At 50.0% G+C, this 17,239-nt stretch overlaps 1 protein-coding gene across 1 annotated transcript; it reads right to left on the bottom strand.

Moving 5' to 3' along the window:
- Positions 1 to 8,501: 8,501 nt before the first annotated feature.
- Positions 8,502 to 12,762, bottom strand: LOC131403983 (ral guanine nucleotide dissociation stimulator-like). The gene is made up of 7 exons (XM_058538157.1): positions 12,696 to 12,762; positions 11,007 to 11,075; positions 10,508 to 10,582; positions 9,881 to 9,913; positions 9,417 to 9,538; positions 9,114 to 9,214; positions 8,502 to 8,807 (listed from the first exon to the last, which is right to left on the bottom strand). The coding sequence occupies exons 3-7, from the start codon at positions 10,559 to 10,561 to the stop codon at positions 8,683 to 8,685; spliced, it is 435 nt and encodes a 144-aa protein (XP_058394140.1). The 5' UTR covers positions 10,562 to 10,582; positions 11,007 to 11,075; positions 12,696 to 12,762; the 3' UTR covers positions 8,502 to 8,682.
- Between the last annotated feature and the right edge of the window lie 4,477 nt (positions 12,763 to 17,239).

Here is a 17,239-nt window from a genome sequence, read left to right as displayed (position 1 = left end):
TACCACTGACTCTGAAGGAGTAACTGACTTGCTCCAAATCACACCACATTAAATAACACAATTAGAGTGGAAACATCATTTCGAGTATAAATCCCATATGATATTTTGTTTTCCCTTCATAATATCATCCATCCTCTCAAGAAAGTGATGAAATAATGCTGATTCATAGGAACTTAGTCTTAAAGAGACATACTCTCAGATGATAAACACTATGTCTTTGAAACAGGGGTGTTGCGAGAAGAAACATGGGACCCATGCTTTCTGGGTTTTCAAATCCATGCTTAGAGTTCTGGGAAAGAGTAAAAGAAGGGAAAGGGTGAAAAATAGTCCAGAATGAAAAATGTTTGATGTATATGTAACTTTATTGATCACCTCAAGATTCTCTTTTTGTTTATGGTCTGTGTCACCCTACTAGAATATAAATGTTCTTAGGGTAGATCACTGCTATCTTGCAGCAAGTGGTAGGCTCTGAGTAAATATTTATTAAAGGAATGAAAGTGGCCTTGAATACATCTGCTCTTGACTCACCAGAGAACAGCCCCATACTAGGCAAATGGCATCATTAGTAAAATTTTAAAAATCATATCCTTATTAACTCGTAACCATGGATTCAAGGCTCCCATTTACTTCATACTTTCGAAGTACAGAAGAATTCTGGTGTATTAGGAAATGTTTCCACAGCCTTGCTGTAAAATAAAGCAAGACTTTGTGGCCCATTGATTGCTGGTTCCAGCAGGGCCCATCTCTATACTTACCTCTAAATAATTAACTATAGATTTGTTATCCCAGTGAACAGCGATTTGGTATGGAACCTGTTTTATCAGTGTCATGCAAAAGTAGACATTTGGTATGTCTTGAAGTGGTGATATGGATAATAATGTTGATGCAGAAGAAGACAACTAAAAATTCTCTCTGATCTTTGTTAAGTGTATCTGGGTGAAGGGTATCTTGGAATCACTGGATTTCAGAACTCAAAAAGACTCATCCAACTCTTCATGTTACAGGTGAAGAAAATGAGGTCTAAAGAGGTTGAGAGATTTGACCAGGACTAATTCCTGGGACTAGAGAGAGATCCTCTGATTCTCAGCTGACCACATTGTCATAGCATCTCCAGCTCCAAACAGCCAAGAGAAGCAAGTCTGTTGACTTCCAGGTAGAAGTGATTCCCCTGCACGTTTTTACTTTCTCTTAGATGCCTGCTCTGCCCTGACAAGGAATTTATCTGGTGTTTACGCTACACTTAAGAAGAGGAAAATGCTCCTGGCAAACATTATTGTGATTCAGTGTGGCACTGGAGAGCACAGTCATGAAAAAATGAGAATCAAAAGAATGAGAGGTAAATAATATTAGAGAAGAAGAGAAAATCTATTATTTGAGTGGGACATAACTTATAAAGTTTACAACTGGTAAGTAAGTTGAGTAATGTGAAAGGAAGCTAGATTCCTATATGAAACATCAAAAATACTGTTATATGAGCCAGAATTAGTTTAAACAAAAAGGAAAAGAAAGGGTGAGTCCACTCTCTCCTCCTGACCTGGGACGCCGATTGTTCCCTGCCCTTGGACAATAGAGGTGCTGGTTCTCAGGCCTTCAGACTTCAGCTGAGTTATACCACCAGCTTTTCTGGTTCTCCAGCTTGCAGATGGCAGATTGTGGGACTTCTCTGCCTCCATAACCTCGTGAACCAATTCCTGTAATACATCTCCACATCTCTATGCTTATATATATTCTATTTCTGTTTCTCTAGACAACCGTGACTAATACACGTGGATGACAAAGTCCATAGTAGGTGCACAGAGAGGAACTTTCGCAAAGCAAAGGAGGCTCCCCCACCCCACAGGAGAAAGCAACTCATCCTATCCTGGCAGCATGCATCAGCACATGCACGCGCGCGCACACACACACACACAAACACAGCTAACTTTAGAAATGTACTCAAGCTCAAACTCTCTCTCTCTGCCCTATAGGTCATCACAGTGGTTATTTCCACATGGCATGTTATAAATTCTTTGCAGTTTATTATGTCTTTCCTCGCGTTAAGACTAGGTCAAACAGGGGCGGTGAGTCTGTTTAGCTTTTTTGTAGATCACAGGTTTTACACCAGAGTTTTGCATGTAGTAGGTGCTCTATAAATAGAACGACCAAATAGTTTTCTCTCCAAACTGGAACATATTGAGGAATGAAAAGGGTAGTATTAATAATTATGATAGGACAACAGGAAAAATATCTGCTGACGACAGAAATTGAGGATTTAAAAGGTAAGGTGAACTGATCAGTTTTACATTTTAAACAGATCACTGTAAGTAGAATCTCATAGGCTGATTACAGGGAGAGAGGATTTGGAAATCTTAAGCTGTAATTGCCAATTTATTGCAGTATACCAGAAAAACTTGATATCTTTGCATAAATGTAGTTAAGTGGATGGGTTTAAAATATTTCAGGAAGTGAACTTTTAGTATTTGAATTAGATAGGTAGGTAGGTAGGTAGGTAGGTAGGTAGATAGATAGATAGACACATATAATATACGAGCTCTTTTTGTGTGCCAAGCCATATGAGAACACTGTTGAGGGAAACATCTAGAAAATCTACATTAGACATGTCTATATGGAGTATCCCATTTAGTGAGAACTGAATATTGAAAGAAAGAGATGATGCACATATAAGTAAAGTAGAACAAAATATCAACAAAGAGGAAAAATGGAGTTTTGTAATTTAGGTTGCTAGAGCAGGAGAGTTCACTGTGTGGGAATGGTATTTTGTGTCATTTCTGAAAGGTGATTAGAAATGATTCAAAAGTGAAGAATCTGTAGGAGGATTCAGGAAGGTGGATGGATGGGTCATTGATATGAATGTGGGGTGGCAGAGTGTCCAGAATGACACTCAGGGACAGACAGGATATTAGCACAAACAAGTGAATTTGGGAACACTGAGAGAGAAGTGAATTATTTGGGAAAGTGTTTTTTTCAATTTGGAACCTGGACACTGTGAGTCGAGTCATCACTGATGGGCTGAGTGGGCAGGTACATATTTGGGTCTGGGGGGCAGAGTCGGATCTGTGCTGATTTTTTGAACATTTTTAGCTCATTAGTGGTATTTGAAGCCAGGGAAATGGATATGATTGCCTAGTAGGAGGGTGCAGGTGGACAGCAGATGTCAGAGCAGGGCTGACTTCTGGGAAGCATCAGGCATTGTGGGTTGGTTATAAAGAGAAGCCAAGAAGTGACTCAGGAAGTTTGGAGCAGGAGAAGGACAGTGTAGCACTGGTGGATCCCAAGGACAAATGAGCTTTCTAAAGGAACTTGAAGGCCACAAAGTCACATGCTACTGCAGGACATGTCAGACAAATAATGAAAAGGCCACATTGGAATAGTAAGAGCCGTGACCTGTGAGCTTAGCAAGAGAAGCATCCACAGAATGGGGACATGGGATCGGTTGCCAGTGTGGAAACAGAGGCATTGGGATGTAAGTGAACTTTTCACAATGAGTCCCTGGCAGGAGGAGGAGAGGGAGGACATCGAGGGTGAGGGGCATTAGGAACAATGGATGAGGGATTGGTTTGTAGATGGTAGAGATTTGTGCATATTTGAAACATGAGGCATGATCCCAGTAGGGAGGTGATTGAAAGTACTGCGAATATTGAAAGCATGAGGTCATTGAAATGGAAAGATGAGATGAAAATCAGAATGGTTTTAGCTAAGAAAGAACTATATCTGTATAAAACAACAGAAATGGTGTGATAAATGAATTGCTTATGCGGAAAATTTCTAGATCTGATGACTAGAGTGTGAAATAGTTCTTGTGTGGTGGTTAACAATTTGTCTGTGAGATATGAAGTAGGTCAAGAGAAAATAGTTTTATGGAACTCAAGAAATGGAAAGAAATTAACAGAGCATTCAGGAAGCGTTAGAGAATGGATGGAGGCCCATTGGGTGCTGCTGATTCTCTGTTGGGACCCCCAGGCTCCTCGTGTGCTCTCTCTTCAGCGGTGATCCTCAGTGCAGGTGTCAACATGGCATGGCAGGAATTTGGAATCATCCAAAGTCAGAGGCTTGCAGGGCAGATATGAGGAGAGTAAAGAATTAGGGAGCGTTGTCAGTGGGTTATTGAAATGATGGACCACAGAATCCAAGATTAATAGGGAGGAGTAGGAAGAGAGAAGGAAGAGAGCCTTGTTAAGATACTCTAACTGGAGTAATCTATTTTCTTAAAGAATGGTTATATACAGTAGAGTTCTTTGTGTAAAAACTAGAAATGTGGAAATGTGTGGTGGGAATGTGGTGTTTCTGAGTTACTGATTTGCAAGCAGGAGAATTTTGGTTGAAAACAGGCTCTGGGTGTGGAAGTGAGTATCTAAGGGTGGAAGAGTGCGTGATTTCATTAGAGATGGGACACTCAAAGGAGTTATGGAGTCCTTGGATCTCTGTGTCCCAATAACGTAAGTTACAGGGTACCAGCATGTGTATAGTTGTCAATGATAGAGAAGGGAAGAGAATAACACCCTTAAGCAAGATGGAGGAGGCAAATTGGTCTGGATTTGCACTGATAGTGACACATCAGCTTGATAGTGTCCCAGAATCCCGTTCTCAACGTGTGATGCCTATATCAGCAGCATCAACATCAGCTGGGAACGTCTTAGAAATGAAAATTCTCCGTTGCCTCCCCAGACCTACTTGGGTTGAGTTCCAGCAATCTGAGTTATAAAAACTCTGCAATGATTGTAATGGACAGTATGATTTGAGACACATTTCTCCAGGGAGAGAAAGAGGGTGCAATATCCAAATGAGCTGCGAACATTCTCCATGGATGGTAGTCTTCATCCTCCTCTTTGTTCCAATTTTGCATTTTATTCTGTTTTTAAAGAGAAAGCTCAAAAAATATGTCCTAACTTCATAGTAGAAACAACGAGACCATGAAACTAAAACCAAGTAGAAAACTGAAGTTCTATACAGTCTGAAGGCTGAGCAGCTGTATATTCCAGAGGTCAGTTACTAGAATCACTTCCCATCCTGGCAGTGAGGTCATGTGCAGTCAATGGGAGGAGACCTTGGAGAATCCCCAGCAAGTCTGTGGATACAGGGGTCTGCAGGGACTCCAGGCCTGCAGCAGTGAAGGAGAACTCTTAAGTCCTTTGGATTCACAAATACCTTAAAAACAGTTGCACTGGGGGGTCCAGGTGAATCCCTGGGCTGTGTCTGGAGCTGAGGGGTCTGCACACCAGCCCTGAGCCCACCCCTGGCCAGTGTCCATATTGGGCAGAGATGAGTCCTGGTTTGGGTGTGGGTCTCTCATAGCCCCTCTGCAGGCAACGAGCATCTTTTGGAGATATCAGGAGACAGACACAGAAAGTGAAGAAAAGCATGGGAGGGAGTGACTGTGGCCTCGAGGACAGACGAGATTGCCCAGGAGGCAGAGAGAGCAAGGAGCCAAGAAAGGCATCCTGAAAACAGAGTGAGGAAAGCAACAACGGTGCTGAAGAAAAAGAGAGTGATGTGGTTGAGAAATTCCCCATGAGACAGGCTTGACTTTCACAGCATCTCTTTGTAATGTCCGTCGTGATCTTAACCTTTCATGATAACATCAATTTTTATTTACCATGATTTTTCTTCCTTTTTATATTAAAATTGATAGGATAATTGATGCTGAGGAATTAGTGTTTTGAACTTATATCTGTTTTTTCATTGAGTGTTAACTCAATGAAGAGATGATACCTACTTGAATGAGATTTATCTTTTAATATATATTAAATGTGATTCCATAAATTATTCTCATTTTGCATGTAATTTTTTTTTTTTTTAGCTGAGGGAGATTCACCCTGAGCTAACATTTGTTGCCAATCTTCCTCTACTTAGTATGTGGGTCACCGCCACAGCATGGCTGCTGAGTGTTGTTGGTCCACACCTGTGAACAGAACGTGGGCTGCCAAAGCAGAGCTTGCCAAACTTAACCACTAGGCCAGGGGCCAGCACTATGATTTTGCATCTAATATTAACATAAAATCCATCAGTCTTTCTCTACTTTGTCACATGTTAATTCAGACATAGGTCATTTCTGTATCATGAATTAAGTATCTCTTGTTTGTTACCTGGAAAACCTATGTAGCTTTGATTTTGGAATCTTAAAAATGAGCATACCCCCTGGAGGCATTATTTTCCACGTAGAGAACCTTGGCAGTAGGCTCATTGCCTTCCTTCCCACACTAGATCCAGAGTCGTGGAAATGTGTTCACCTTGCACACAGCACAGAGCACATAGGAATTACTCCACAAACATGTGGTAAGTACAATTGGTGGCATCATCAGGTCATTCACAGAACGAGACTGAGAGAGAGCTTCCTTAGGTCAGGAAGGAGAAGCATTCCTTTATATTTTCAATCAATGTTTTAATTTGTAACATTGTAACGTGAACACCGAGTATACTATTTGTATCAAAATTGTGTTCTGAAAGTTTTCAAAAATCTCTAAATCTCAGAGTAGAGAAAAATCAACCTCTGTGAACCTGTCACTTGCTTCAAAAATTGTCAACTCGTATACCATCTGGCTTCGTTTACCCTCACACCCACCCCGCTAGAGTTAACCAGCTGAGATGGCTGAGAGCACATCATTTCAGCTGTAAATATTTTCAGTTTCTCTTAAAGATGAGGGATTTTTTTGAACACAAACACAATAATGTTATCACACACAAAAATAAAAGTGTCATTCCTATAATCAACTATCTGGTCAGTATCCAAAGTCCCCCAGTTTTCTCAAGGTGATTTCCTGGTTTTGCATTTTATTTGAGTCAGGATCTTTAAAAAACCCTTTTTTTGCAGTTGCTTGGTGTGTTTCTGAAGTGGCTTTTACTCTCTTACTAGTTCATGCATCTTGATGTTTGGGTGGGATATGCATGTGTGTGTTTACATGTCTACACCGAGCTGTGAATTCTTTCTTTCCTGGATGGCAGTGCCCTGGCAGGAAGGGCTTGTGCTGTGGGAACCAGGATTTCTACTCTGCATCTGGCTGAACTGAAAAGGCCTTCCTGGGTGACACTTGCAGCCTTCAGAAAGGAGAGGGAAGAAGTACCAAGGAATTCAAGACAATGGCCCTTGTCTTACAGGGTGTTTCCAGGGCATGATGTTCAAAATGCCGGGTGGTAACCCTTTAGCTCCTAGTCGTAGGGTGGGTTCTCGGGGTGAGCTCAGAGTAGTGTCTGTTTACCACCCATGTGGGAAGTGTTTCAGTATTTTAATTGGTAAGTTTGTGTCTGTTGTGTCTGTGTTGTCTAAGATGGGTTGCATTCCCCTGCTGGAACCACACCTATACCTGCCGCTCTCGTGCCTCATCTTTCAAAACTCCCAACAGGCAAGTTTCACAGCCCTGTAACACACATCCACATAACCACAGCACAGACTGAGGAAAAGAACACAGTCATCCCAGGGGCTACGTGCTCTATGCGCTCAGGCCCAGCTGCCCCTTTGGGACAAGTCAGTAACAACACGACTGAGTGTGTAAACTAGTGATTGTCTGAGACCATGGACCTCAGAACACCAGGGTCCCAGATGTCACCCAGGGCAGCAGTGGACAGTTTGGGTCATTCAGTGGCCAGGATTAAGGTCTATTATCTTGGCAAACCAGAGATCACCCCTGATCCATCAGGCCCAGCCGGGGAGGAATGGCCACGATGTACCTGACAGAGAGGCTGGGGGCCTTCTAGGGAATTTCTGCCCAGAAAGAATCATATAAGGAAGTGCGGGGATGCTGGAAATCCTAGTTCACACGGAGTGGTGAGGTTTATGGAAGAAAGTCCTGTTGTAGGTTTAAAAGCTGCATCATGAATCTTTTCCTCTGCATATGAAACAAGTGGGAAAAGGACTTCCATGGCATAGGCCAGGATCCCAGGAGGATTCCAGTCTAGGCGAAGGGTGAACAGGGAGCCCTAGAGGCGTCCTGATGGGGATGTCCTGTCGGCCCTTATTCCATCAGCACATGGTCTTCCTCTGGCCTTGTGTTTTCCACATGCAAACTTTTATCTTTTTACATTTTTTTCTCATTTAGTGTTGATGCAAATCCAGAGACTGATTAGAAAACGGTAACTTTCAATATTTGGTCAAAAGAAACCTCAATGGGATGAGCAGAAAACATTCCTTCTTCCTGGAAAACTGTAGAAAGACAGCCGCTGTCCTGGGGAAGGACACGGTCCTGGCAAGTGGTATTTGAAAGACATCTACATTTCAGAGGTTGTTGCTCTGCCTGGGAAAGTCCCTCCAACCTCTACATCCAGGGTGATCTGAGGGGCTGTCTCTGCTCCTGGCCCAGGTGAACCACACTGAAATGCACCTGTCCTCTGAGGAAGGGGGACTTGAGAGTGTCATTCAGTAGCCAGGGAGGGGACTGGCCGTCCTCCCTTCTCCCACATACCATAAGCTCTGACCATACATGAGTTCTTAATTCAAGGCAGAATGTGAGATGCTGTGTCTCATTTACATGAGCATGAGAAGTGAAAGAACCACACCGCAACACCCAGGCTGTGACAGAAACAGAACTTACTGCAACATTCAAATCTGATATTTACTCTTAAACATATACTAATGCTCCTCCTCAATGGATAAACAGTCCCTGGGGTGGAGATGTCAGGGATTTGGAGGGGGGTCGTGCCCTCCATCTGGGGCTTTAGGGGAAACCAGGGAAAGTCTTCAGATGTCCTCCTTTACTTGGGGTGGGGGGGGAAGAGCTGACCCGGTGCACCCCGAGGGTCCCAGTGGCCCTGCTGCTCAGGAGGAGCTGAACTTGTGGTCTCCAGAGGGTTATGGCTCATCGCCAAGGGCACGGTGGCTGAAGAGAAGAAACAGACTATTTTGGGGTGCCTCCCTGAGATTCACGGCACACCTCCCTGCCCCCCTTCACTCTTATCCAAACCCTGTGCCGAGTGCTCAGTCCATCAACAGCACCCCGTTTGTCCCTGATGGGGGAGGCATCATTTAGCATCACCCATTTAAGAGGAGGCAACCAAGTCCCAGAGAGAAGAGGGGAGCGGCCTGTCCCAGGCCTGGTCAGCACTGGAGCTGGGATCCAGGCCCATGCTTAGCCCGAAGCTGTACTGAGCCCCTGGATTTAGTCGCTGCTGCTCCTGACACTCACTCGGCCCTAAACTGGAGGATGTCCGGTTCCTCTTTCTCCTGAAGAGCCGCATTTTGCTCGCCTTCTGGTGTGCGGGCTCCAGCCGGCAGGAGACCCAGTAGCTACAGGACAGAGTGGACCTGTGAGCTACCAGGAGCCACACCTCAGGTGCCCCTCCCAGAGCCTGCCAGCAGCTGAGTCCTGGTGCCCCATGGGTCACCACACTACGAGTTCTGAGGCTGATCAGGGAGCCAGGCCACAGGCTCTGGAGCTGGCCATCAGAGAGAGTCTGTCCTGCCCTCACCCAACTCCTGTCCCCCTCACCTCTCATGGACACTGATGGGCTCCATGGCCTGGAACCAGGCCCCAAATCGCTCATCGGGCTCCAGGTCATATGCATTTGCAGCCTGCTGGAGCAGCTGGATCCTACGGATGACTTTGAATTTCTGGGAGGAAGGACAGGACGCAGAGAGGGCTTGGGTGGGGAACACTGCCAGGGACTTGTGCAGAATGAGGATCTGGTCTGGGGTCTGTGCTCACTCGGGAACCCTCCTTCCTTCCCACTCCATTCAGGACTTGCCTGTCCTCACAGTTGGCTTGAATTAGTTCCTCATCCACGAAGGTGTCCTTGATGCCAGCCCCTCCCGCACCCACCAACGTGATGGGATCCCCAGCTTTGTGGATCTGACTCTCCCAATAAATGTAAGACCCAAGGGATGAGGCCACAGAAAGTCTTGCCAGGGGAGGTCTCTAATTTCCACATCCCCACTCTCCCCATAGCTGTACACCTCACACCATTTCTGGAAGTTGACCCGACTTCCCTGGAAGGGAGACAGCCAATGTCCATCAGAAACAGCCCCCTAAGCCCAGAACCAACCCCCATCCCACCCCTTCTCAGGCTGCAGGAATGTGAGGGCCCAGCAGAGGGCAGACCTTCCACAAAGAGAACTTGACACTGGGCCAGGCTCTGGGCTCCAGGGCAGGAGGGACAGGGGAGCTGAGGCCAGAGACCTTATGTAGCACACCCTCTCTGATGACAGACGGGGAGACTGAGGCCTCAGGGAGGAAGGGACAGCTGGAACACAGAAGTGCTTCCTCACTTGCAGGGGCTGATGGCACTCCCCCAGGGGCAGGGCCCGAGGGGGAGGCTGAATCCATCTCAGACACAGCCTCCTGCAGCTCTGCAGGCAGGCAGCTATGAGCTTCACCAGCCCAGGTAGACTGGTGGGGGGCTTATGCGGAGCGTCTATTCACGCATTGCTAAGATGGGCCAGACTCCCCAGCTCCCAGGGGTGGCTATGGGGCTCTCATGAGAGGAGGTTTGCCAGATACTGAGAGCTCAGGTCCCAGTGCAGGGCTCTCGCCACCCAAACCTCAGGATCCTGCTCCCTGTCCCCATCTCCAGGCTCACTCACTTCCAGATCATCCGCCATCCCAATGTCCAGCAGCTTCAGGTGATAGAGGAACATGCCCAAGAAGGGGACGACACCCTGTGAAATCAGGGTGGGAGTGGTGAGATGAGTCCCACCTCTCAGGTGCCCCCATGGACCCTCCCCCAAATCCCTTCACCCCAGCCTCCTGCCCACCACAGACTCCCACAGAGAACAGCCTGGGACCCTCCACGGCCTCCCCCCCGTTGCCCCCTCCAGGGCCACCCAACTTCCCCAGTCACCTCCCAGGGGCGGCTTTTGGCAAATCCCAGGGTATGTGGTCCCTGCCCCTCCCCTCCCTAACCCATCCTGGGCCCAGCCCTTCCAGGCCTCCTCCTGGTCACTTCCAGGGCAGGCATTTCAGGCTCTTGGGCTCCAGGAGCTGGGCTAGAGGAGGAGGGACCCCTCTCTTAGGGAAGCCTCCAGCCGTGAGGAGAGTGACCCCTCCTCTGACACCTGGACCCTCCCCCTCAGGCCACCTCACCTGCTGCTGCTGCCTCTCCTGGGCTCCCTGCAGGTCTATCTCATGGGTGGCCCTCACAGATGACACCTCCTGCAGGGTCAAGGACAGGCTCAGGGAGGCCAAGTTCCCTTCCCCGTGTCTCCCATGGCCCTGATCTTGGACCCTGGCCATCTGGTGTCTATGGCTGCTCCCATTCCAGGGTGCCCTGATGCTAGATCACTCCCAGCTCCAACACTCCCTCCTCTGTGCCCTCAGGCCTGCCCAGGCCCCTAAGCCTCTCTCCTCATCAGGAAAGTGTGAGGAGGACTCCCCATGCCTCCCAGGGTCCCCTGAGGACTCAGTATCCTCTGACTGTCACCAGTGCTGTCCCCTCTCCCCTCGAGGAGGAGGAGCACAAAGCTCCTGCACATTCCTCTCCCCCTTGTACCTCATCACCCCTGTGAGGCCTGCACCACAGATCATGTCCCTCCATTTCCCAGATGAAGAGACCGAGGCCCACAGAGGGGCAGTGAATTGCTAAGGGGCCCACAGAGGAGACCGCTCCCCCTCGCAGCCAGAAGCCCTGGCCCCTGGCCTTCACTCCTTCTCCAGCCACACCTCTGACCAATGTCCTGGCCTCTGGACTCTCGGGGTGTGTTGAGGCCCTCAGTCAACCTGAGCCATGGATGGAGAGGCACAAGGTTTCTCGGGGTCCCATGCAAGTGGCTTCTGTATTTTCCAGCCCCCTGGGATTCTCTGACACCAGGCTGGACCTGAGGTCATGCCAAAGGCCTCAGCTCCCTAGGATCCCCTCAGAATGGTCCCTGCAAAGATCTCCTCCTTTATTCACTCAAGAAGGGGACCCCCTTGCGCCACATCTGAGTGACAGTTTAGGGGGTGACCACGGCAACTGTGTAATGGTGACATTTGCATCCTTTTTCACATGGAAACTTCTAATGTCCCTTCTCCTTTCTCAGCTCTCATGTTTGAAGTCTGTGGTCTGAGCCTTTGTACAATCCTTAGGCCCCTCCTGCCAGGGCCTCGATGGAGGCCATTAAGAATCTGTCAGGAAGGTCCATTAAGAATCTGTAGGTTCCCTGATAATACTCATTGCCATCTGGGGCGTATCCTTGTCGACAAGGCACCGGGGGAGACTCACTGGTTTGTCAGCAGTGACCACTATCGGGCTAGACTGCACAGTCCCAGAGAGCACACAGTTCTGTCCCAGATCCACCATTTGGCCCATGGCTGTGCAGCCCCTGTGTCCACAAGGCCTGTGTGACCTCACAGTGCCCATCCCTGGGGCAGGCAGAGTGCCCTCCCCTGCGAGGTGCAGTGAAGACAGAAGGAGCAGCAGGGGCCTGGCTTCCTGAGGACAGACTGGGCTGCTTTAGGAAGAAAGGAACCCCCACCCACTCCATCCACCCGCCAGCCTGGAGGATGATGAGGGCCAGCTGATGGGTCCGCATGGAAGCCAGACACCTGCTCATTCTGCCAGCTCTTCACCTCTTGGAACAGTCCAGGTGACACCACTGTATCCCGTGACCAAGGCCTCCTGCCCCAAACAGTCCCCACCTGCCCCTGCAGCTCACACCCCTGCTTCCTGTCCAGCTGGACAAGACAGACCGTTATTTCTCGGGGAACCTTAAGTGAAAAACTTACCAAAGCACATCCTGCCTGGTCCCTCCCCACCTCACCTCCCGTCCTTCCAGATCTCCAGCCTCCACTCACCTCCTTGAGAAGCTTCCTGCTCTCCCGGTGGCATGTTTGGAAGATCGTTTTAACTATTTCACAGTTCTTCCTGAGGAGGGAAAAAACGAAAGAAACACTGTGGAGTGGTTTTAGGGTAAATCCCTTTTGTTTGAAAACCCAGAAGATCCAGACAGCCTGGATGAGCATTTTCACTGTGTCGTCTGAGCCCTGAGGTGTCTGGGAATGGGGAGGGGCTCTCCTATTGTCACCTGGGGCCTCCATTCTCTTATTTTCTCCACAGATATGTTTTAAACAGTCTTAATTTCACGTGGACAGAGAGTTCTGTTGCTGCAAACACTTGAAAATCTTCAATTTGGTTCAAGCCATGATCTGTCACTTAGGGAAACTGATTCCTGAGGCAGAACCACTGGCCTAAGTTTTCAGAAAGACTTGAAGCCTGCCAACCAGGTCAGACCCTATCCCCAGGGTTTGCTGTCTCCCAGGAGGTCCCAACTGACTGAAGGGCAATGCCAGCCCTGTGGGGGGTGTCTGGTCCACCCAGGTGGTGCTCGCATGGAGAGAGGCCTACCCACCTGGACACCTGTCTCCACGTATCTTTTAAACGTTTAATGGAGGGGCCCTCCAGAGCCCAGAAGATCGTATGGAGAGAGGAAAGGTTCCTCAGGCCTTCGCATTCCTGGGGAAGGGAAGAGAATGAGCTGTGAGGGGGAGCTGGAGCCCTGCTTCCTCTGGCTTCTGTCCCCGCATTGACGTCTCCTGTCCTGGATGAGACAGCGGCTCAGGGAACCCGGAAAAGGCACAGCTGGAACCTGATGAGGAATACTTCCAGGGAGGAGGATTTTAGCTCAAGCCAAGAAAGGAGCCCAGGAAGGGGTGAGCTTCGTACCACTGGGACCAGGAGTCAGGTCATCGAGGCCTGGCAGGAGGGGCCTAAGGTTTTTCCAAAGGCTCAGACCACGGACTTCAAATGTGAGAGCTGATAAAGGAGAAGGGGCAGTTCCCTTGACTCCAGAGAGGGGCTCCCAGGGCCTCCCACATCTTACCTTGGCCACCTGGATCCAGAGCTCCACCACCCTGGCCCTGTCCTGGGCCGTCATGCTCGGGTCCCCAATGCAGGTGGTGATGATACATTCGACCACTCTGTTAAAGTGGGTCATGGTGGCATGGATGGTCGGTGCCAGGTGCTGAATGCCCCTGTTGTCACCCTGGGACCAGATGGAGTCCAGGAATTCGTGGGGCCTCACTGTCTTGAAGAGCTCCTGGGGAGGACAGGGAGTGTCACCCAGCCCTGCCACAGCCTAGCTCAGCTTCCGCAGCCCCCAGTCCAAGGCTGGGTCAGTGGTGAGAGCGGGAGCTCAGGAAGCTGAGAATGCGGCCTGAGGCTTGTGGGAGTCCCTGGGTGTTGCCTGTGTCCCCTGAGGGGACCCAGCACAGGATGACCCAGGAACCCATACTGTGGCTCAGGGAAGTGGCATTTGCTCGCCGCCCAGTCTCACTTCCTCCAAACACCAGAACTTGGCTCCTGCTTGACCATCTCTAGGGGCATCTTCCACCCATTCTGACCATCCTGGGGTCTGACTCTCTTTCAGATGCGCATTCCCCCAAGGCAGCAACAACCACGGGCTTTGTTTGTCTGCCTGGTAGTCATGTACACATGAGGTGCCTAATTAGTGCTGAGGCTGTTGAGGCCTCCTGGGCAAATGAGTGAACTACCCAAGGACAAGACAGCGCTTCAGTGAGCTCCCCACCCCCAGCAAAGAGCAGACTCTGCCCAACTTCCTCTCTGCTCCACCTCATCCATCTGCACAGCCACTCTGCATGGCAGATGCTCTCAGTGTCCATCTCTCCTGTCCACATGAGGACAGCAAAGGCTCGAGAGTTAAGAAGGCTGCTCAGGTCACATGAGGGTAAGTGGGGAAGCAAGAAGTTGGACCGAGATCATGGGATTCTAGATCAGGAAATGGCAGGTCTGGGGTAGCTGATGGCACAGGGGAAGGCCGGCCCCACCTGCCCTGAGAGCCCCGCTGCTCACCACATCCATCAGTGTCAACTGCTCTGCCACCAGCCGGGGAGGGAACTCCAAGAAGTCAGGCTTCTCCTCCCTCAGCAGGTTCTTGGTGGTCACGTCCCAGGGGCAGGCGGCCTCTGGGGCTGGATCTGGCTCTGCTGTTATCTCTCCAGGTGGAGGGAGGATTCTCCCTGGAGCCAATGGTCTAGCTGGCTCCAGCTCAGGAGCTGGCACTGGGGCTGGAGCTGACGTCGGTGGTGGCTCTGGCCCTGGAGGGACTGATGGAGGTGACACTGGCTCCAGCTCTAGCACAGGTGGTGGAACTAGAGCTGGAGCTGGATCTAGCCGTGGAGCTGGCCCTTGCTCTGGCTCTGGAGCTGGAGGCAACTCTGGAGATGGTACTGCAGCAGGAGAAAGAAACAGTTTCACTCAAGTAGCTGACTTCCCCTGTGCCTGTCAAAGCCAGGAAAGACCCCACTGCCTTGAAGTGAACCAAGCCTCTGAACACTCTGCAAATTGTCATCCCAGACTGCAGTCGCCTCACCTTCCAGCTCTGCCTCAATGGGCCGTGGATGCTCCAGCTGGACCTGGAGAAGGTAGGCGTGGCCCTGCAGCCCCGAGCCAGGCAAGCTGAGATGCAGAGAGGCCAGCTTCATGCTGAAGCAGGGATAGTGCAGGGGCTCCCAGAAATCCTGCCCTGGGTCCAGGCAGGTTCCCACCAGAGAAGAGATGGCACTGGGGGAGGCAATTGGGCAACAGAGTCAGAGGCCTGGCCTTTCCCTCCACACTTCTCACCCAAGGCACCCTGGCTTGGGGCTGGGCCCTATGCCTGCCCCTCTCCATCCAGGTGAGAGCCACATGGCAGCCCTGACCCCTGTGAGGCTGTCCTGGCAGTGGCAGGCCTGCTTATCCAGCAGGTTGACACAGAGTCTGTTGTGACTCTCTTCCCACTGACACTCTTCTCCTGAAGGTCTGGGACACAGCCCACCCCAGCCCTCCATGCACTTGTGCAACTGGATTGAGCACTGAGACAGATTTGTGACCAGGTTGCTCACACGCCTCCTGTTCTGGGCCTGGAGGCGGTGGTGAGAAGAGGTAGATGTGGAGAAGGGGAGGCAGATTCAAATGGGTCTGTGGTGGGAATGGGTTTCTAGGGGAGAACTCAGCCCAGCCACCCCTCTGGTTCCCAGGGGTCCTGGCACCCATCCATAGCTCTTTGACTCCTGTCCTCCTGGAGTGGAAGCCACCGGGCCTCTGCCTTCCCATGGGAATCAAAAGATGCGTGAGATGCGGCTTCTGACAGGCTCCCCTCAGCCACAGCCTCCATCTCTCCCCCCACAGCTTGTTCTTTAGAGACAGGAGGCCGTCCTTCTGCACCCAAAGACCACTCACTTTTTTAGGTGGTCCTGCGCTCTGCCCTCCTGGCTGGAATAAGGGGAGATGCCTCCAGATGTAAAGGAGGCTATGAGGGCATCCCTTGGGATGGAAGGTGGATGACAAGACCTGCGAATGATGTCTAATGTCAATGTCTGACTCTCAGACGGAAATTGAGGCCACGCATTGTGTCTCCTTCATTCACTGAGTTTACTGTCTCCAAATGTCCTGCATGCAGTAGGTGCTTAATCTACATGGTTTATTGAATGTAGTCCACCCAGAACCATCCCAGACACCTGAGTGGGCCTAGGGCCTCTCTGCTGCCCCAGAGATCCTTGACTGGCTACCCCAAGGAAAAGGACCAGGACCAGCTGGATGGAATCTCCAACTCCTTGACAGGGTGGTTTCCATGTGCTTTTCCAAACTCAGAAAGGCCGCATCTCAGAGATGGCTGAGGCAGACTACTTTTCACGGGGAAGAGAGAAATAAACACCATGAACAACCACAGCACGTCCACAGCCCTCTCTGCAGAGCCAGGCACCAGGTAAGCACCCGCCATGGCTGATCCCATTAGTTCCTACAAGATCCCCATGAAATTTATCCTCTCCCACCCTACTTTTCAGAGGAGCAAACTGAGGCTCAGAGAGATTTGGTGACACTCCCAGGACACACAGCTGGCAGGGGGCAGAGTCACCACTGTGCTGAGGAGGGAGTGGCCACTCACCTAGTAAACAGCTGGTCCAGGACCTGGTGGGATGTGTCTAAGGCCGAGTAGTTGACCATGAAGGTGGTGAAGCTAGAGATGTTCCTCCTCAGGAAAGCTGGTGTGATGGACTCTGTCAGCTTCTTCATCATGCCTGTCTGGAGGGCCCGCATCCTGCAGGCCTCATTTAAATTCACGGTGTACTCATCCTCACACTGAGGGAGAGGAGGAGGTACATACACTCAATGACATCATGGTGAACCAGCGGGAGGATTGAGGTGACTTTCTACCCTCCTGTGTAGCTGGTGGGAAGGAGTGGAGGTCCAGATTCCTTTGGGAGTGGGACTGTGGAGCACTCTAATGAGAAAACCCTGGGGGGTTCCAGGGGAGACTCAGATTTGAGTCTGCATTCTAGTAGTGCCTTGGTCATCTCAGAGTCCTGGGTATGAAGACCCCTCTGCACCCACACTCACCTCA

Source organism: Diceros bicornis, unplaced genomic scaffold, assembly GCF_020826845.1.
Source record: "Diceros bicornis minor isolate mBicDic1 unplaced genomic scaffold, mDicBic1.mat.cur scaffold_97_ctg1, whole genome shotgun sequence".
NCBI classification, from domain to species: Eukaryota; Metazoa; Chordata; class Mammalia; order Perissodactyla; family Rhinocerotidae; genus Diceros; species Diceros bicornis.
Note: the sequence above shows the minus strand (reverse complement) of the source record. Positions and strands in the feature narration are given on the sequence as shown.